Source organism: Sebastes fasciatus, chromosome 17, assembly GCF_043250625.1.
Source record: "Sebastes fasciatus isolate fSebFas1 chromosome 17, fSebFas1.pri, whole genome shotgun sequence".
Taxonomy (NCBI): domain Eukaryota; kingdom Metazoa; phylum Chordata; class Actinopteri; order Perciformes; family Sebastidae; genus Sebastes; species Sebastes fasciatus.
In genome coordinates this window covers 28,571,136-28,592,970 of record NC_133811.1, presented here as the reverse complement: position 1 = coordinate 28,592,970, position 21,835 = coordinate 28,571,136, and the positions used below count along the sequence as shown (strand labels likewise).

Below are 21,835 nucleotides of genomic sequence, written 5' to 3'. Positions count from 1 at the left end.
ACGTAAACAAATCGAGCCTAATAACAGCTGTAACCGATTTACTGTAGTTGTGTGCGCAAAATTTTCCTGTACGATGAATGTTTAGGCAACAAAACTGCTTAGTTAGGAAAAACATCACGGTTGGGCTTAAAATAAGTATGTAAACTTAACAAACAAGACTTTCAACCGCGAAAACTGAAGTTTATTTTGAAAGGACACTATGCATGTAACGAGCGCATGTTGACACGCCGTACCCGGACCGTCCAAAAGTTAACGCTAGAGGAGACCCCGCATGTCGGACGAGTTGGGAGTGAGAATATGTTGGCTTAAAATAAGTACGTAAGCTAAATAAAACACGTACGGAAACAACCTAACATAAGTAAGTTATGGAAAACACGTCACAAACATCACTTACGTAACTTAAACAAAAACACCTGTCTTCAACAGCGGTCTCCTGTTTGAAAGTCCTGTGTTTGTTGGACCCATCCAACTCCCCTCCTCTCCCACCATCAGCAGTCTCTCTCTCTTCTTATTCTACGTCACTAGCTCCGAGCGTAGCATATTCACATGGATGCGTTTACATTGCAGTCAGTACAGACTACATGATGTGCAAATGACACAACAAAAGCAAGAAAGGCGTTCTTATTGCACGTTAAATGCCTTGTGCATTATCTGCTTGATAACAAGCTAACATTTCCAGGTAAAGTTTAGCATGTCAGTATGTTTTCATAGTTAACTTTCAGCAGCTGCTGTGTGAACATGAAGCAGCATCAACGTCCCAAACTAACTCATTAAAACAAGCTTGTGTTATTCATATAAACGGACTGATAATCAATCCAATGAAACAAATAATTAAAACAGATTAAATTTAACAAACAACAGGAGAACTGTTAGTTTATTATATCTTTATCAAATTCAACGTTTCGTTTCCTACAAACACAAAAAGGCAGAAGTTCAAATGTGTCATCAGACAGGATGGAATTAGAAAGATGTATTTACATATTTAAATAAAAAAAAAAACAAAGACGTACTCTACATATCGTATTTACATTGTTACCGTTATCACCACAGACAGCATGCTGTCACACTCTGCTGGGTGTGTTGGGAAATCCTTTTTAAAATAAAACAAAGTGAAAGTCTGATATCTGGACTCTGATCAGGTCGGTGGTTCTTAACCGGATCTGAAACTCTAAATCAAACAATTACAATCACATTTATATTTTTTATTGATTTAGTGTGAAATGTCTTTTATGTTTTTAACACAAAAAACAGAATTAAACACCAGTTTATAATTCAAACAATTATGATTTGTGATCCAAGGAATCTCTGCCAACTTTGAGTCATTTTATTTTATCTTATTTATTTTTTTACAGGGACAATACAAACATGACTGGTCGCCTAATTGATTAGTCTATCAAAAGAAAATTAATACGCATTTTACCTTAATACCCTATTTTGATATTCGGTCACCGTTCAAATTATTTTCTGAAGCAAAAAGGACCCAAAATATCCACTGGTTTCAGCTCAAAAAGTGATTATTTGCCGATTTCCTGCTTCGTCTTCGCAATATCCGGACGTCAATTTGAGCTTTGAAGCATTTCAATCGCAATTTAAAAAAATATTTTATGGCATTTTATAACCCAAATAATCCATCAATTTATCGAGAAAATACCAGACAAATTAACTGATAATGAAAATATCCATTAATTGTTAACAGTGACTCAAACGTCACAAAAACACATTTTTCTTGTTTCAGACAAGGCCTGTGGAAAGAAGGCTGGGTCACGCGTCATATTTTGACAACTTTGGGGGTGAAACACATGCGCAGTAAAATCTGGCCTGCAGTCGCCGAAATTGAGCCAATCGCAACGCACGACCGCAGCTTCAGTTACACTACGCATGTGTTATACCCCGAACCCCAAGACACATGTCCGCCCGTGACCCAGACTCATTTCCACAAGCCTTGGTTTCAGACAGGAAGTAAAATCTATCAGTTAAAACCAGGTGGCAACCTCCAGGTCTGAAAAGTGAAGCCAATGAAGTGTCCTGAGCCTGCATTCTCTCTAACAGCCAGCAGGAGGCGACTCAACTGGTTACAATGTTCTCACTGTTTAACTTCTGGTTGCAAAAAAAAAGATAGAAAGGGCCAAAAACAGAAATAGAGAGGGCCAGAAACCAAGATTGCGACAACCAAAAACAAAGATGTTGACGGCCATTGTTTCGCCAAACTCTAGGCTTCTAAAGCCAGTCCACAAACCAATGGGTGACGTCATGATGACTACGTCCACTTGTTATATAGAGTCTGTGGTTAAGAACCACCAACCAGATGAGAAATATTGCCAAAACATTTGCATACAATAACAATATTTTTAGACCAGGTGTTTCACATGAACAGAACGGTGTCCCAGCCACACATTTAACTTTATATCCATTTTTTTTCCATCTTTGCATTTCTTTACACAAAAAGTAACAAAATTCAATCAGTATAAAAAATGACAAAAAAAAACAAGCATATTTTTTTAACTTTCTTTTCCAGACGTGGAGGAGGAGCGTGGAGGAGGAACATGGAGGAGGAGCGTGGAGGAGGAACATGGAGGAGGAGCGTGGAGGAGGAACATGGAGGAGGAGCGTGGAGGAGGAACATGGAGGAGGAGCGTGGAGGAGGAACGTGGAGGAGTGTGGAGGAGGAACATGGAGGAGGAACATGGAGGAGGAGCGTGGAGGAGGAACATGGAGGAGGAGCATGCAGTGCAGCGGGCCGGAGACGACAGACGACAAAGAGCTTCACAAACAAAATAAAAAAAGGAAAGCAGAGCCAAAAATAAAGACGGTTTACATTAGTAAAGGAATAGTTTGACATTTTGGGAATGTCGCCTTTTCGCTTTTTGAGAGTTAGACGTTCAGATCGATGCCAAACTCCAAACTGTACAAACTGCTAAATATGCTGCTTAGCTTGGCTTAGCTTAGCATAAAGACTGGAAACGGAGGGAAACAGCTAGCCTGGCTCTGGTCAAAGGTAACAAACATCCACCAACCAGCACCTCTAAAGCTCACTGATTAACATGTTACATCTCGTCTGTTTACTCTGTACAAAAATCCAAATGTAAAAACAACAATTTTATGTGCCGTATTATTTCTTAACCGTCTGTAAAAACGGTGAACAAATAAGCGAATTAAAAAAATATCCACTCTTCTTTTCTCTTGTTGATTCGTGATTTTCACACATTTTATCAGCAAATACAAAATATTCAGGTAGTTCTTTTGCTAAATGGAAAATATGTGAATGGTTAACATCTAGTTTTTTATTTCTTTGATTGTCAAACTTGATGTTTTGTAGTTTTACGTTTTGCTGTGTTGAGTTGGTGAACACTTAAAGGGCCACTCCACCAATTAAACTCTTCCATCAAGTTGAGGAAATTAAAGCAACTCATAAAATAAGAGCAGAAGAAATACGAGCCGCAGAGATATTCAGTTTAAAGTAAAAACACTGGATCCTACATTTCCCATGATGCAACTCAATAGCCTCTTTTGTTTGTTTACTTCTTGACAAAGCTCACTCCAGAGAAGCCGCAGAAGATCCTACATTTCCCATGATGCCGAGTAAACTGAGGAAATAGTTGGAGTGACTCTTTAAAGTTTTTAGATTCGATGATACACGAGATAAAACACAAAGACGAATACAAAAACACAAGTTTTTGTATGAAAACAAGAAAAACAGGAAGTGTTAAAGGTTTGAGACGTTTTTTTAAAAACTCCATTTTACGTGTAAAAATAAAAGTATTGTGTCTTGTTTCTGCAGTTATGATCTTTTCTGGGATAATTTTATTTTTATTTATTTTTTTAAACAAGACTGATCACATACTGTAATTACAGGAGGAGCTGAAACTTCTTAATTCTGTACAATAAAAACAAAAATCTGTGTATATATTTCCATAAATATATTGTTTTATGAGGACAGAATATCCTGAGTTCACAGAGTGAGAGAAGGTGGTTGGTCCACTGAACTGAACACAAGAATAAAAAATATTGGCGTCTGTTTTTTTTCCCCTCCGAGCCTCATTATTCCACAAACTTTATTATTTTTTAAATTTTACTTTTTGTGTCAAAAGATCAAAAGACAAAGAAATAAAAAATATAAAAAGGTGACAAAAAACAAACAATATCTACAGAGGGAGCACTGATATTTACAACTATTAAATAATCCCCATTCAAAACAAGAACATGATTTTTTCTATAAAAACAAAATAATAAACATGAATAATAAATCTGACAGATGCCACATGAAGCAAGATCTTAGTCTGTCTTTTTTATTTTAACCTCTATATTATATTATATATTATATTATATTGATAATATATCGACTCTATTATATCCCTCTCGTCCTCCAGACGCAGTAGATTATATATTTTCTTCAGGCTAACGTTAAGATCCAGCTTCATGCAGCAGCCGTCGGCGCTGATATCGAGCATCCAGACGACACGTTTCCATTTCTACGTGAACATCTGACAACAACACAAATATATAAATGCAGACAACACAGACAAACACAGAGCCGGACCATCAGTAGTGCGTCGAGGAAAACAGGAAGTTGTCCTGCTGGAGCTGCACAGTTCTACAACTTTAATAAACTGGTTTATTGCTGATCAAAAGATTAATTACAACAGATGAGGTGCTGAAATGCAGAAAAATCCTGAATTAGTTTTCCTTTTTTAAGGTCTAAAGGTCGTTACACACCGGGGGCGTGACGAATAAACGACACGAAAATGCGAAATACTCGCCTGCGAATATTATATGTCTAGGGCAGGGCTGCCCAAAGTGACCTGCCAGATGTTTCTAGCAGAAACAAATTAATTAAAAACAATAATGATAATATAAATCGCTGTTTTTTTATTTTTTTGTGAGGTAAAAATGCTACTGAATTTAAATATGTAGGATCCCTAATTATTAATTATTTTTCATAATATGAGCACGGCGGGCAGAGTTAGCGTCAGTTTAGCGAAGTGAGGTAAAAAAAAAAAAAGGAGAGGCAGCGACAAACAAAAAGTATTTGAATTAAGGGAACTTGGGATCCTGGTACCATCTTAAAAATATAATAAAATTAGGGCTGTCAAAGTCTGAAGGTTATAGCGGGTTCAGTTTTAAAGCTAGAGTGAAGATACTAGTATCATATGAAACTAGAAAACCTGATGAATCCATCGGTACCAGCCATGTCATGTTAGCTTGTCCTGAAGGAGGTTAAATAACGCTCCAAACTTACGCTCAATTTTGGAAGACGCAAATCAACCCGTTCCGCGCAACTTGATTGGTAGATGCCTTTATTCACGGTGGGTAGCTCAGAAAAATCAATCTTGTTACGAAAAAAAGTACACTACACTTTGCTGTGTAATATTCCCGTTCAGTGTTAAAGTATTTATGACAACAAATATATTGCCCTGCGGAAACAATGCCCCCGGTGTGTAACGGCCGTTACTGTGCAGCTCTGTGGCGCCACCTGTCAGCTGACTCAGTCACAACACGACCAGCGACGGTTTGTTAAAGCAGCTAAAACAGAAACAAACCGTCCTTTAAGAAGACGTAAAGTCTCTTCAGCACCAACATAAACCCCCCCGACAGCTTCCTGTCCTCCACGCTTCATTCAAACTGTACACTTCTCACATTAAATATTAAAACTCAGGATTATTTCTAAGTGCGGTGTGCTGCCGGGTCTGCCTCCGACTTCTAGAAATATCTTCTTATATATATTAGGACATTTTATTTAAGGTGTGAACGAGGAGTTTAGTGGCGAGTTCTAAACAGTATTATTTACCGATTAAAATCCTTCTGCAGGCATTTTCATGGAGGTTTCCTCGAATTCCTGCTCTCTAGAAAACGTTTCCAGGAAGCAGACACGTGTTTGTTACCTGTCGGAGGGATAATGATTTAAAAGATGTCCGTCTCAAACATCAAACCTCCTCAGACTCCTTCTGATTGGCTGATTAAATACTCCGCTGTCCGTTGGCGGGCGGGTAATGGTTGCCTCGGAGACGGTGAGGAAGGTGAAGAGGAGGACGAGGGGTGGTGGTGGTGGCGCCCTCGCAGCGAGGTGTGGTTGCCGTGGTGATGGTGGGAGGAGGAGGGGGGAGGCGGCGGCGGGTCGCGGAGAGACGGCGGGACGGCGGAGGACTTGATGGGGACGATGCGGGTGTCCATGACCTCACAGTCCACCTGCATCATCATCTCGTAGCCCTGAGAGGAGTTATAGAGGCTCTCTGAGGGGGGAGGAGGGAGGTGAGGAAAGGAGGAAAGAAGGAAAGGAGGGAGGAAAGGAGTTGAACATTTTTCAAATCTCAACGACCAGAAAAAACAAAACAAACGTGCAGCGCTCTAAATAGACGCTCAGCGCCTCAGGAAAAAACACTTTAACTCAACTCTACCCATGCTACTTTTAGGACGTGCCCTGTGGGCGACCAGGCGCTCACGGGCGCCGTGTTGGCTACCCTTGGATTAGACGATTAATCATTTCCGGAATTTTTCATGCCTACGAACCCTCCATCTAACAGTAACCTGCAGGGTTGTCCCATTTACCATCTAACGGTTCAGCATCACAGATCAGTTTGATATTGAGACGGACTCACCGTTCACAGACATGGCCGGCATCACCAGAGACATCTTAGGTCTGCTGGTTTTATTGTGGCTGATGGCCGGTAACAGCAGGTGATCCTGTAGAGACAGAGGAGACAGGCTGGTTTAATTATCAAAGTCAGTAACGGGTCACATACATTTTTTTTTTTAAATATAAAGACAAATAACAAAAAATATAAAATAAGAATTCTAAGTATTTTCACATTTCTTTGTTCATTTATTTCTGTATACATTTTTCTAAATATATTTATTTTTTTGTATATAAAATAAATATATATATATAAAATATATAAATATTTACAGACATAAATATGAAAATAAATATGAAAATAAATAAATAAATATTTAAAAATATATACATATAAATATTTACAGATGTAAATGAATAAATAAATGTGAAAATAAATAAATAAATATAAAAAATATATATACATATACATAAAGAAATGTAGACATATATGAACAATTACATGTAAAAATAAATAAATAAATACAAATATTTTCAAACAATATATCAGTAAATATTTACAGACATAAATGAACAAATTAATGTGAAAATAAATGAAAATGCTTATTATTGTTCTATTATATTTTATTATTTGTCTTTATATTTCCACATTTATTTTCTTATTCTTTTACAGATTTATTATCTTATTTATGGCACTCCTATGTCTCCATAGACTGAGCTGTGGAGTAACTCCTCATGTGTGTCGTACCCGTCTGAAAGAGACGACGTAGAAAGTGTCCTCTCTGCGGTCGATGGCGTCCAGGAAGTCGCTGTAGGTGACCTCAGGACCAGGAAGCACCTGCAGCTGACTAAAGTCAGGAAGAAGAACAAGCTCAAGGTCGTTATTGAGTTTTACTACAAAATAAAAGACTCAAATAAATCGTTTCACCGACTGAAATATTAACGGAAATGTTTTCTTTTTTCAATCAATTAAATATGTAATGAAACAACATTTGATTTGTGGACATCAGCACCTCACAAACAGTTGAAAATGTCTCTGGACATTTAAGGATATTTTATGTAACTATCACCTGTTGTTCTTCTTTAATTTTTTAATGAAACAATGAAGTAATTATCAGATATTCAATACATTTATGCATTTTCTTCTGATCCGTTTAGTATTTTTTTTTTATTACATTAATTAAAGACAGTTTCTCTTCTGTCCACCCAGCTGACAGAAACACAGCAGTTTACTTTCAGTATGTATATAAAGATATGTTCAGTTTCACAAAGTTTTGCATTTCTCTAGACACTTGGACTGAAACTTATCTAACGACTGAATATCTTTTACCAGAAACGTGTAAATGTGTAATGAAGTGTACCTTTCTATGGAGCGGTGAGCCTGGATCGGCAGATATCTGGAGAAGTTTGTCTTCCTCAGCTGAGCTTTCTGCAAAAACAAAATGAGATGGAAAAACGATTAATATGAACTTTAATGATCCAGGTTTATTTCTAAGGGATGCAAAATACATTTTGTAGGTATTATACAAAAACGTCCTATATTGAGGTTCCTAAAATGCTTTACTGTTAAACTACAGATATCAATGAATTACTTTTTACTTTATGTTAAAAAACAGGAAACTGAAGAAAAAAAAACTGTCTTTGATAAATCAAAAACATAAAAACAGAATCTAGATAGAAGAGAAGAAGAAGAAGAAAAAGCAGCGTCAGCATCAAAAGGAAGCAGTCGCTGTCTACTGCACCTGGGCGATCTTGGCCTTCTTGGCGATTTTTGGTTTTCCTCCAGACTTCTTCCTGTCGATCTGGTGTCGCTGGACCCAACCTCTCAGCTCGTCTGCCAGCCTGAAACACACGAGGAGAGAGAAAAGAACATTAAACTGAGAGAAAAACAATGACATGACTTCTGGTGTCCTGAGTGACAAAAATAATACAACTTCAAATACTGAGGATGGAGGACAGGAAGAGATACCAGAGGTTTACTCAGCTAGTTATAAAAGTGGTATTTTATCAGCTGACCTGAGGGACTCTGAGCGGTTGAACTGTCTGCAGTCGGAGGAGCTGAAGTACCGATCGATGTCCTGAAGAACCAGATCCTTCATGTCACTGAACACATCACTCAGGTTCCTGATGACACACGAACACATCAGGATGAGTTAAAGATTCATTATATAAGACGTAAGGGATAATGTACAGCGAGCCGGTGAATGCTGTGAAAGAAACCCTGACAGGGCGATGCCGCAGGTCTCTCATCACCCTGAAGCGGATTCTTTCACAACAATGACCCGCTAGCTGTACATTATCCCACTTATTACACTCCTACTTAACATCAGAGCTGCACCCATAGCAACGGTCTGTTATACAGAAATTACAGACCGCAGAACGCTGTGATTGACCAATCAGAATCGAGATTCAACACAGCAGTGTAATCAATTTCGTTAATGTACACATCAGCTTGTGAAGCAAACAATTCTTTCAGTTAAAGAACCAGTTCTTCTGTTAGATGCTGAAAACATGTTTTTCTGCATTTCTTTCTAACGGTTAAAGAGAGACAAGATGATTATCAGAGTGTGAAGTGAATCTGTCTGCTGTCATTAGTCGGAGCAGTAAAACATGTTTTTATCTACCAACACACAGAGAACATCTGAGAGGTTTTCCACCTGATTTCATCTGATGTTCATAGATCATTCACTGAGTTCTGAGCTGAGCTGACAGCATCTTCTGGTTCCTTCAGTTCATATTAAAGTGATGAGAGCACATTTAAGAGTGACCACTTTGTTCTGAACTCCAAACCTTTATAGACAAGACATGTCATATTTTAAAGGGCTGGAATCGGATAAAATAAAGCTGATCAAAATCAGATCCCGTCTTTATTCTATTGTGCTTTGTCAGCCTAATACTGTACCTGCATCATTTCACTGCACATGAGACTGAAAGTTAAAGTGCGTGAATGAGAAAACGTGGGTGCAGAGTGACTCTGAGTAAATACACAGATTTAATGATCCAAGAAATCTGTTATTTCTCTTCTCTTTCTTATTAGCAAACAGCAGCAGCAAACCAGCACTTTTTGTCGTCCCCACAACACCAACAGAGTGAGACATCTTCTCTCTAGGGGATCACGTTGCATCACGTTGCATCACTTTCAGGAGTCATATTCTCCAGTTAAACTTTCATTCATATATCAGATCAGTGATTTAAAAGTTATAAACTTCTGAACCAAGAGCCTTCAGTAGTTGATTTAAGCTACAGCTGACAAATATCTAACTGATAAACATGTTTATAGAAAGAGTTTCTGCGTGGGAAAGTGAATATTTTGAGGATTATATTATCAAACATGATGTGAAATTAATTAATGTGTCAAGTTTTTCTTGAATTAGACGCTGAGACAGGTTGAGTTGATGAACTGAACGTCATCACTCTTCTCACCTGAACTGATAGGACTCTGCAGCGTCGTCTACTCCATCCTCCTCCGTCTCCGTCTTGTCCTCCATTCTGCTCGGAGGCGGAGCAGCTGCTTCCTGCTGTTGTTGTTGTTGTTGTTGTTGTTCGATCTCCAGCAGCCGCCGTCCCGTATACGACATCACGCCGTCCTGTAGGCCCGACAGCTTCCTGTCTGTGATGCTGCAGGAAAGGAGAAGTCAAGCTAATATAAACCTTCTTTCTTGAATTTGTAGATTAAGAAAGTCAAATTGCGGGACTGATGATTCGATTTTGAATCATTGTGGCATCGTGCAGTTTTTTTTTGAAAATGAGAGTCTCATCATAGCCTAGAGATTTTCAGGAGATCCTAAATAACATTTTTGTCCCTAAATTTAGATTCTTCAGGAACATTTCACTTTATGGAAAACTTTATTTATAATGCATATTCAAAACAGTAGTCACAGAAAGACTTTAGAGAACAGAGAACATTTAAGAAACAAATAAGATAAATATATAAAAAAAAAAAAGTAAAAAGTAGATGTTTTAATCAAAAAAGTGTGCCGGATACCTGACGGGTCCGAAGCTGAAGGTCATGAACAGCAGGACGGCCATGACACACACGGCTCTCTTGTTGCTCGCCGAGTCGCTGCCCTGAAAAAACACACAAGGGAAATTGAAGCATTGCTTAACAACATATTGTCATCTTCATTTCACTGATTCCATCATCAGGTTCAACAGGTTTCTCTCTTCAGATGTTTTTGTGTTCTGCAGTTCAGTATGTCTTTCTCCTCGCTCTGTTCCTCAACGGTTATTTCCTCCGGTTCAACCTGTTGCTGTTGTTTACTGAGCAGCAGCTGAACTAAAACCGCAAGATAAAAATAGTTACACTTTTGGAACGTTGCAGCGCGCACCGCAGGTCATGTGATGAAGAACAACCACATTCATTTGAGTGCAGGACTACCCAGAGCTTTATGATCTGTCCCACGGACTATCCATTTATCTGTGTTTTGACTTTGTTTAGTTTAGTCTGTGAGGCTTATGGCTAAATTACCGCAACTTCATCCTTGTCATCACTGCATGCAGGTTTTGGTTGCTTAGTAACGGCAGGCGCGACGGGAGCGCAACCTCCCAAGCACCTTGGATAAAACGATAAAAGCAGCATTTTCCAGTTGTTTTTAGACGCAACATGTGAACGGCTCCTAAAGAAGGAGACGCAGGTGATGGAGTAGATGAAGAGTCCCATCCTCCCTCCTCTCCCTCACCTCTTTCCCTGCAAGTCTCTCCCTCAGTGCCTGGTTCTCCCGGCGGAGGCGTTCGTTCTCCTGCTGGGCCTCCCTGAGCTGACCCTCCAGGTTCTGCAGGTACTCCTTCTTCTTCTTCCTCGACTGGCAGGCCGACTCCCGGTTCTTTATCATCCTCTGCTGCCGCTTCAGCACCTTCATCTGGAGGAGGAGGAGGAAGAAGATGGAGTAGAGAAAAGGGGAGAAGGAAAAAGGGATGGAATTAGCCCAGAGGAGGGAAGAGGGGGACATTGGATGAGGAGGAGGTTGGGTGGAGTGAACATGCAATGATGAAGAGAAAGAAAGGAGGAGGAGGAGGAGGTTGAAACAGAAGATAAGAAGACAGGAGGAGGAGAGAAAAAGCATCAACACAAATGGAGAAAACAAAAGGTTCAACAGGTGAGTGATATAATCCAGCTCCCTGAGGGAGGCTGAGTGTTCATATATCACATCTTATATAAGGAGGTGAAACACAGAGCTTCAGTCTCACGTTACCAAACCTGCTAAACTGAACACACTGCTGTGTTTCTGACTAAATAACACAACTCTCATATATTCAACTAGAAAAATCAAACACATCAGTGATCTGATAGGGCCGGGACGATACACCTATCTCCTGATTCTATACTATCACCATACTTGGGTGCAGATTTAATATGTATTAAGATTTATAAGTATTGCGATTCGATATTACGATTTATTCAGATTTTTGTTAACTTTTTTAACACTAGACCATCATGGGGAAAAGTTGAGTCATAGACTTCTAGGGACTTTTACTTTGGAAAATCTCTAAATTAATACAGACATTTTTTTTGATTTTCAGCATGTATGTAGTCAGAGAAGTCAAATATATCAGTCAACCCAAAAGTCAAAGAATAAAGACATTTCCCTCACAGATTAGTGGTATTTTCTTTTTAATTCATAAGGGACATGTAATGTTTTATACTTCTGGTGAATATAATCCATCAATCTTATTTCCATAGATGTATTTTGTTTATACAGTTCCCTTTGTTAACACCTTATTTTGAAAACCGGACGTATTCACACGTGTCTACTTCCTCTAACTTCTCCAAGGTGGTCTCTAGCTCTCCCGTCAGCTCCGTTCTCTTTATCCCTCTATGGTCAGCTCCATCGGGGCCGTTTCAATGCAGAGAACACAAATGTCAGTGTATGGGTGCTCTACAGTTGTAGCGTCGGCCCATTTGACCACGGAGATGAGAGTGACGGCCGGCTACGTTACCGTGATACGATAAAGTTTCCTGTCCCTGACAGAGTTAGCATGCAGCTTTAGCTGTGATGTCTAGCTCTGCTTTTCCTGTCAATGTGTGAAACCCAAAGTGTTTCCATCCTTTACTGGATGTGTAGTGTTTACCACGCTGGATTTAACATGTGAGGGTGCAGGTCGTATCCACGCTGACCCTCCAACGTTTTATACTTTCAATGGTTTGTTTTGGTTGACAGATACGGAATGGATATGACGTCACGTTACTACATCACTACAACAATAAAAGCGGTAACTTCCTTCTACCTCCACATAGACTCAAATTAATCAAGTATATTGATTCTGGCATACATATATAGATTTTTTCCCCCACCTCTATTATCTGATGGTACATACTCTTCAATAAAACAAATGTTTATGTTGTCTGACCTGATAACCATCAACTTGCAGATTTCTGGTTGTGATTTGAGGATCGGTGCGAGTTGGAACATCCGGCCTACTCACATCGATGTCGTTGGAGTTGTTGCCGGGTAACGCCGTCGTCGCCGGGACGATGGGTTTGCTGGTGGGCAGAGCCGTGGGGCTGGAGCAGTGCTGGGGGATGCTGGGAGAGACGGGCTCCATTTTGACGATGGCCGGAGCCGAACCGAGACAGACGGACTGAGACAAGACGACTGGAGGTGGAAAGCGAGAGAGAGAGAGAGAGACGGATCATCAGAACCAATCTAAAATCAGTGTTTTCCTATTGGGTGATGAAACACAAGCAGGTCTTTACCGGGTCTGTTCTGGTCCATGGAGGGGAGGCCCTGCAGGATGAGGGTCTTGGGCGGTGCGGGGGTCTGGGTGACGGGGAGGGTGGTGACACACACTGGTCTGGGCTGGATGGGAGGTTTGGTGCTCAGGATGGTGTTGGCCTTTAATGTGGCCGAACCCGGCAGAACTTCAGGTGACAGGAAACAAATGTCAGTTTACAGTTCAAACATTTTATTTTAGACGGAGTCACTTTAACTGTAGAAACACCGCAGCTCTTTCAAATACTCCAGCTGTCAACAACACACACGACTCAAACCTCAGTATGCAAATACAAGTTCCCACTCAAATTATTTGCGGGTCTGCCCTGAGGGCTCGACACAGAATACCTCCACAGGTGAAGACTAGACTAACTGGTAAATCGAGAGCTTTCCCTTCAGCCCAGACGGCTTGACTCCGGTACAATCAAACAGCCTGAACAAGAAACCAACAACAGCCTGAGGCCCCGTTTTATTACCTATCCTATTAAATGATCTCTCCATTTGTTCTCTCTCAGTTCCACAAACAAACACGCTACATAAATATACCATCAGTCTAAAAACGGGGGCTGTGAATCGATTAAAACATTTAATCACAATTAATTGCAAATTAATCGCACATTTTTTAACTGTTCAAAATGTATCTTAAAGGGAGATTTGTCAAGTATTTATACTCTTATCAACATGGGAGTGAAAACAACAGAGGCCTCATGTAAACAGACTGGTATTTAAAGGGTTAAAATGAATGAATATTTGGTAGTTGTGATCGGGACTGATGTTGGTTAAAAGATTTAACTCAGTGAAAGTAGAAAATAATATCAATATTTCATTTTATAGCAGTTTTTTGATGCAGATATTTTTGTTCTCGAGGGAACAGTGGTTCTCAACCTGTGGGTCAGGACCCCAAAGGGGGGTCGCAAGATCGTTTATGGAGGTCGCCAGATTATTGTGGAGAAACAAATAAACATATTTTAGACTGGGGAATGGTTTAACATTATATCGCCTGTACCAGTGATATCATTTGACTCGGAATAGATTTTATTGAGAATGTTTGTGAGAGTCAAAGTGTGCTCTGACGGGGGATTTCCGGCGGGTCAGGGGGAGAGAAAAAGTCGTCGAACGCATCAAAAATCCAGTGCCTGGAGCACATTAGACAACACCTAGGTGCCTAGCTGTTCAAACTAAATAAAATTAAACAAAACTGGGGGGGGTCAGTTGAGAACCACTGATCTAAAACATCAGAGCAACTCATTTAGTGAGACACGAAGGTTAAAGTGTTGCTGTTCTCTCTGCTGATGAACTGAAGCAACATTCAGACAGATAACACAACACGTTGATGTCTCTACCTGCAGCCTGCGTCTGTATTCCACCGATGACCGCTGGGATCTGTGTCGTTAACGGCGTCTGTAGTTGCGTCTGTGGTCGGGGTATGGCTGATGTTGCCACGGTGACCTCCATGGCGCCCAGCGGAGGAGACAGCACGTCTCCGTACATGTACGGAGGAGTCGGAGGGTTTTCCCCTTTAACGGTGATCTGGACGGGGAGAGAAGACGCAGTCAGATATCATGAACCACAAGAGAGAAATAAACCTCCATTCACCTGTAAAACTGTTTAAAAGTCATTCTTGAACACACACCTGAGGCTCAGGTGAGAATGAAGAGCAGTCGGACCCGAGTGAGGATGCAGGAGAAGGAGGCTCTGCTTTCACCTGGAACACTGGACACACAAACAGACAATTAAACCAGTGAAACACACAGAGGATGTAAGCATGTTTGTTTTTGTTCAACAGATGAGTTTGATTTGGAAGAGAAACTGGAGAACTTACACATTTCTACTGGTAGCGGCTTAGTGATGGTCATTTCACTTTTTATCACAGGAGCTTCCCCTTCAGAGACAAAACACAGAGAGAAACATCAAGACAAAGACCGCTGAGGTTCAGACTAGTGTTGTCATAGTTAACGCGACAATTACGGATTACCTAAACTTGTGATTTTTAGGTTGTAGCGGCTCAGTTTTTAAAGCTAGAGTGAAGATACTGGTATTATATGAAACTAGAAAACCTAATGAATCCATTGGATTCTAACTAATGCACCATTTACTCCTGTTTAATTTTTTTAGAATAAGTAAATAAAAGTAAAAGAAAGAAAGAAAGAAAACAAATAAGTTAACTTCCTGTTTGTTTGATAAAAACTACAGTGAGCAGCCGTTTTAGGAAATTACAGAGACTCTTTAAACATAAAACTATATCTGTGTTTTTAAGATTTAAATCTTCAGTAGGAACCAATGAGCTTGGAGCTGAGAGCCACAGACAGGAAGTCAGACAGTATTGAGAGACGGACTACTAACACATTAATGGTTTCGGTCTTTTCATGGGATTTGTTGACAATAAGAAAACTGTATTAAACCTGATCTATCTAGGAACACAAATATATTTATAATATACATTACTGGAGTATTTCTCATTAAAGCGGGATTGACCGGCCGCCGTAGCAGCAGCGAGGACGAAGTGTCTCGTGTTTCAGAGACGTTTGAAGCGTGGAAAGCAAAACGCTGACCGCAGCTGGTTTAAGGTTTCCTGTGAGCGGCCACGGTTGGCTGATCTGTACCTGTGAGAAGGTTGTCGTCAAGGTGTCGCCATGGCGACGTGGGGTTGTCAGGATCGAGGGTGAGCACGAGGTCATTGTCAAACTGCGAGAGGTTGGCAGAGGAAGAGGAGGAGGGAGAGAATGGAGGGAGGAAAAACAGAGAGAGAAAGTCAGGTGGAAAATTAGACCAAACAAGTGTTGGATTAGTGTGTGTGTGTGTGTGTGTGTGTGTGTGTGTGTGTTCTGAGCTGAGACTCCGTGCGGAGCAGAAACTTTCACTTTCAGTGGATAATTGTAGCGTCCATTGTCCAAACGCAGCTGCTGATACGAGAAAATGAACTAAAGCCTAAACTAGTGCAAAGGCCTTTAAAGGAATAAAACATATTATTAAAACCAGAAGATGAACAGAGAGGAAGATAATGTTATGAGGATAATGTGAATTCTGCCTTTCTTTTTGTAAAGAAACAAACAGTCGTTGTAGCTGTAGCTCATCAAAAGTGTGAACAGTGTGAATGTGAAGGAGCATTGGTATGCGAGGCTGGGCATCAGTTTCACTCTTTCACCAGAGCTTTTGTTTTTTGTCTCCGTACCGATGGTTCGTATTTCAACCCCACGCTGAAGTCTGCGTCCTCTCCCTCCTCCATGCTCTCACACTGGTACAGGCAGGCATCTGAGGAGAGACACAGGATTTAAAAACTGAAATCAGAGAGTCACGACAGCACAAAAGATATCAGAGAGAGGTCGTATTATCCAACATATTATTATGTAACCACTAGAAGTGAAAAGACCCCAAAAATGCTGTCAGATTTAAGCGCCATCAGTGGCAGATTTGGAGGTCATGTTATGTTCACACCAAGAGCAAAGCGAATTTACGCCTCGCTTTACTCGGACGAGTTGGACCGCCGTTTTCATTTGTGTTTATTCGCACTAGACACACCAGAGAGGAGAAGGAGCTTGTCTCCATAGATACCAACAACTTTTCTCTCCAACCATGGAAGAAATAACCACTGTTGCTGCTTTGTACATGTTGTACAAAAACAAGCCACACATCACTACTGCGGTATGAACCCAAAATAAACAGATTGTGCTGTGATTTAATTGCAATAAACAGATCGAAATGATGCCAAAAGAATTACATAATGATGTGGATTTGTTAAAAGTCTGAATTCATGCTTTGTCAGGTCTGTCTGCAAGACGACAAGCAAACAACTTTTAAAATGCTTGTTTTCTGAATGGAGTTTGGATCGATCATTGCCAGGCTCTGCAGCTGTTCCATCAACACTCATAAAGTCATCTACAAATATGCGAATGACTCACATTTTCTATTCTTGATTAATTGTACCAACACATTTTAGTAGGTACTCAAAAACCCTTGAAGTTCAACAGATAAACCTGATCTAAACTTCTTAAGGTGACTTTACGACTCTTAACAGGCATTTGTGCACATTATATTTTTATAAAGTGAATAATTAATTGACTATTTTAACAAAAACAGTAGTATCAGCTCTATTGTTCCCATCAACTTAAAACTAAGGCGATCAGTTCGATCAACAGAAAAATCACTTGCAACTTTTTGGATAATCAATTAATGGTTTCAGCTCATTTATGCAGCAAAACCAGCTTCTCAAATTTCATGGATTTGTTGTTTTTCTTTATCATATTTTATTGTAAACTGAATATTTTATGGTTTTGACCATAGACTGTAAATAAAGATGGACAACATGACAGCTCCCCCAAAAGTGAAGCCCAAACATCTGGATGGCCCCCCGGTGCAGTATAGCTCATAAATCCTGTCCCCTCCACGTTAGTGGATGTGGCCAAACTAAAGTACGTCAAATACATTTCTACCAAAGATGGTTTCTGTCGTTTTAGGTAGTTCTTATCACGCTGTAAATAGTGGTGGGCATTTTTTTAATCTTTTCTGACATTTTATAGACTAAACGATCAGTCGATAAAGAATATAATCTTTAGTTGCAGCCCTACTATCAACAACAATAACGCTAAGGCTCTGGCAATCAACTTCACAGGGACAGCTAGTGATTTTAGAGTAAAAAAAATAAATAACATAAAATCTGACATGGTTCCATTTAACAACAAACGGCCTATAAGATCGGACATGACAAACAAAACCACAGTTTGCCTCCAGCCAGAACAAAAATACAAAGAGACAGACAGACAGACAGAGAGACAGACAGAGAGACAGACAGACAGAGAGACAGACAGACAGAGAGACAGACAGAGAGACAGACAGAGAGACAGACAGACAGAGAGACAGACAGAGAGACAGACAGAGAGACAGACAGACAGAGAGACAGACAGACAGAGAGGCTCAACCCTGGTTGAACTCAAAAGTTGAACTCAAAAGTTCAACCAGGGTAAATTGATAAGTATAATACTTTAAATCATATTACATGTCATCATAACGTCACATCAATAAATAGAAGTATTTAAAGCTGTTTATAAACACTCAGGTAGTTGTTGATGATGTGAACTTCTTTATACGCTTCATATCCAGGAAACCAACAGACCGTTTTTTTACTATGACCCCGTCTGCCATCATTTCTCCCATGATGCTTTGCCTGATTTCACGATGCCAGAGGTGACAGCACAACTCTGGACTTTGAAACTGAAACAAACAGCGAGGCCGTTTATTGAGCCCACATCCTGTCAAACAGAGCAGGTGTGAATCGCAGGTGTATCACATATCAATATTTGCTCTGAACGAGAGAATATCTTCACATTTCAGAACACTGGAAGGTTAAATGTGCTGTCTGTCGGCTCCCACACAATATCAGGGAAATATTTCATGGATTTAATTATCTATGATTGTTGTTTTTCTGTCCTCAAAACATCTATCTATAAATATAAAAAAATAATCAGATTTTTAGTTTTACCAAACAAAGATGAATAATCACAGTATTCAATTTGTAATGATGTAAAACAGATGATAGCAAGAACAATCTCAGAGGTTGCAGGCATTAAATCCAATATTAATTGTAAAAAAGGTAATGTATCCGTTAAAAGCTCTTTGAGTTTGTTTATAAAATATTGAAAATAGTGGAGTTTTATGGCATGACAGAACAAGCTGCTGCTACTCTGATAATATTTGTTAAAATAAATTTATACCATCATAGAATCTGTTGATAATAATGAAAATATAAACCAGTGTTTCTCTTTAAAGGATCTGTTTGAAATAAACAGTGCAACTTTGTTTTTTTTTAAATTGACTTTTCTAATTATCCTCAGTGTTTTCCTTCGTTGTAAATAGAGCTGCAACAATTAATCGATTAGATGTCAGCAATTAAAAAACGTGCAGAAGCCCAACTAAGGACAAGAGTTGTAAGTTAGCTATATGCTCTCTGTGCATCACGTCAGTTTCATGCTCTGTATTGGAATTAAGTTAAATTGCATCGTCCCTATCAATTAAAAATAAAATAAAATAAAATGTGATCAGTCAAATTCATATTTAACCTTGTTTATTGTGCCTTTTGTCTCTTTTTTTGGGGCAAATTAATTACACTCAAAACACAAGTGTAGGGAGGCAGAGAGAGTCTGTAACCATAACAGTACGTATATAACTATTGAAGAGGCTCTGGATTATTTACACAATATTATAATATGTGTATTATTAACATGATATCACTATTTCATTTTAAAATATCACAGTTATCGCCAGTACTGGTATATTGCGAAACCCCTGTAAATATCCATATTTATATTATTTATATATATATATATATATATATATATATATATATAAATAAAATAAAGTATGAAAGTATGTAGTAGTAAGTATGAAATAAATATATATATATATATATAACTAATATTTATTTAATACCTCCAGCTGTTTATTCTGTATATAATATCTCTATATATGTTATACTATACCTGCACTGCCCACTATGTTCATACTGTATAATAGTGTTTTCATACACTGTTAATACTGCTCATACAGTTCATAAGGTGTATTCATACTGTGCATTATATATTATATTATATATATTGCTCTGCACTTTACTGCTTTGTGCACTTCTGGTTAGATAATAAAGTGCATTTCATTGTCTCTATACCTGTAACGTTACTCTGTACAATGCAAGTGCCTTTAATAAATAGAACACCTGGTAGGTTCCTATTAAAACAGATAGTAACTGCATTCAAATGCATTTAATCCTACTATTCATCCCATAATAACACCACTTGGACGTCATATTCCACTGCTTGTGTTATAACAGAGTTTCAACAAGAAACATGTCATCAAAAGACAATACAATGTAGGTTTTATAAAGTAGAAGGAGGAGGAGAAGCTGATAATGTGTAATAATCACACGTCCACCCACCCACCATGTTATTACTGATAAATAACCTGACATATCCGGGTCTGCTGACTGAGGAAGTACAACACACATGCTTACACACTGCAACCACGTGTAACCTGCATCATTAACACCTTATATTAACACATAAAACAGCAAAAAGGAGATTTAACAGCAGCAGTTGGAGGTTAAACGGTTTTAACGGTTTTAACGGCTGCTGGGCGGAGGAGCATCCACACAGCCGTTAGTAGCCGTTAGCAGCCGTTAGCAGCTTAAAGACGTGTTTATTTAACATTATAAACATTATAAAGGCTTTAAATGTGAACTCACCCCAGTCTTCGCTCGTCAGGAGGTTATCAGCGAAGAAACGACTGTCCAGATCCGACAGTAAGTCCGTACTCATCGCCACTAAAGGCGGAGTGTGTTGTGGAGAGAGATAGCAACGGCTAACGGCTACTAACGGCTAACGGCTAACTAAACAAACGACCACAAGATGGCGGCTGATTTAGCATTAAGCTACCCGGGTTATGGTGATATTAGAGCATTTACAGCTCAGATTAAAGCGGTATTTCCTCCGTTTCAATAGTGATATATGTAGTCAGATTGCATCTCCATAAACGATCTTTCGCTTCTCCCCTTTTAGCTTCACATATGACAGACAAGGAAACGCGTTTACTACTGATGTGTTGGTCGCGAACGAGCCGGTTCAAAGAGCCGACTCTTTTAAGTGACCGATAATGGTACGTGTCCACAGGGGCGTTTTTTATCGCAACATTGGACGCTTGGTGGGCTGTTAGTGATCTTACATGCTGTGTAAGCACGTGTCGAGTAATCCAGGAAGTTTTCCGCGATGCGCGTATCGAGGCTTGTATCGTTTTAGACCAATCACGTCATTGATGACGTCCGAAGCCTCGCTGCCCGGCCATACCGCTGACTGGTTCAGGAAGTGGTTCAGATCTTCACTGGTTGAACCAACGCCACTTTCCAGAAGTGACACAGAACACTAATATTACCCCTCCTGCCATTATTATATTATTTTACACTACAATACAATTATTGACCAAAGGATTGGTTTACACACATAAGATGCATTACTCATAAAACAATTACAGTTTATTATACATGTATGTTATATACTCATAATATACTTATTACAAAATAAACATTATTTTAAATATTATATAGATATAAATAGATTACATGGTAATATATGTTTGTTCATTGTTTATAGTCATTCCCCAACAGCCTTTACTGGCTCTAAATACAGTATATCACAGATCACATGGTTAAGATCATATCTGCCTGTTTTACACTCTTTGACCACCAGGTGGTTCCGTGCACATGAAGCCTCGAGAAATGAACCCTTTTCCAAACCAATTTGCTGGAAAGCTTCAATGCTTCATGAAGCTTCAGCTCGCCATCACTATGGGCTGTCACTAGACACAAAGCTGTCCCCACCTGATTGGACGAATGCTTTCCCTCCGTGGGCTGCTGCTCCCAGCTTTCAAACCGGAAACAACATGGAGGCTCGTTTGGAAACTTTCTTCTCTTATTTCACGAAAGTAGTTCACCGAAATGTGTTTCTGAAAACATTTGAGGCGAGAAATAAGCCGTGCAGTTGATGAATCTGTCTTTATATTGGATCGATTACGTTTAGTT

At 39.4% G+C, this 21,835-nt stretch overlaps 1 protein-coding gene across 2 annotated transcripts; it reads right to left on the bottom strand.

The window, feature by feature from the left end:
- Nucleotides 1-4,217: 4,217 nt before the first annotated feature.
- atf6b (activating transcription factor 6 beta) lies at nucleotides 4,218-20,861 on the bottom strand. 2 transcript variants are annotated; one of them, XM_074612435.1, is made up of 17 exons: nucleotides 20,507-20,832; nucleotides 16,451-16,530; nucleotides 15,882-15,963; nucleotides 15,101-15,160; nucleotides 14,912-14,991; nucleotides 14,622-14,808; nucleotides 13,263-13,427; nucleotides 12,917-13,161; nucleotides 11,248-11,427; nucleotides 10,554-10,636; nucleotides 9,992-10,186; nucleotides 8,585-8,692; nucleotides 8,311-8,410; nucleotides 7,930-7,997; nucleotides 7,317-7,416; nucleotides 6,594-6,678; nucleotides 4,218-6,227 (listed from the first exon to the last, which is right to left on the bottom strand). In XM_074612435.1, the coding sequence occupies exons 1-17, from the start codon at nucleotides 20,577-20,579 to the stop codon at nucleotides 5,932-5,934; spliced, it is 2,187 nt and encodes a 728-aa protein (XP_074468536.1). In that variant the 5' UTR covers nucleotides 20,580-20,832; the 3' UTR covers nucleotides 4,218-5,931. The 2 variants fall into 2 exon arrangements, with proteins under 2 accessions (XP_074468536.1, XP_074468537.1); XM_074612436.1 differs by having other exon boundaries at nucleotides 4,965-6,227; nucleotides 12,992-13,161; nucleotides 20,507-20,861.
- Between the last annotated feature and the right edge of the window lie 974 nt (nucleotides 20,862-21,835).

Bases quoted from the DNA above. Each gene is read 5' to 3' on its own strand.
- atf6b (XM_074612435.1), bottom strand. From the start codon at position 20,579: ATGAGTACGGACTTACTGTCGGATCTGGACAGTCGTTTCTTCGCTGAT. The intron at 14,992-15,100 runs GTAAGTTCTCCA...TTGTGTGTCCAG, and splicing joins GCCGCTACCAGTAGAAATGT to TGTTCCAGGTGAAAGCAGAG. The intron at 10,187-10,553 runs GTATCCGGCACA...CCTTTCCTGCAG, and splicing joins TTCAGCTTCGGACCCGTCAG to CATCACAGACAGGAAGCTGT.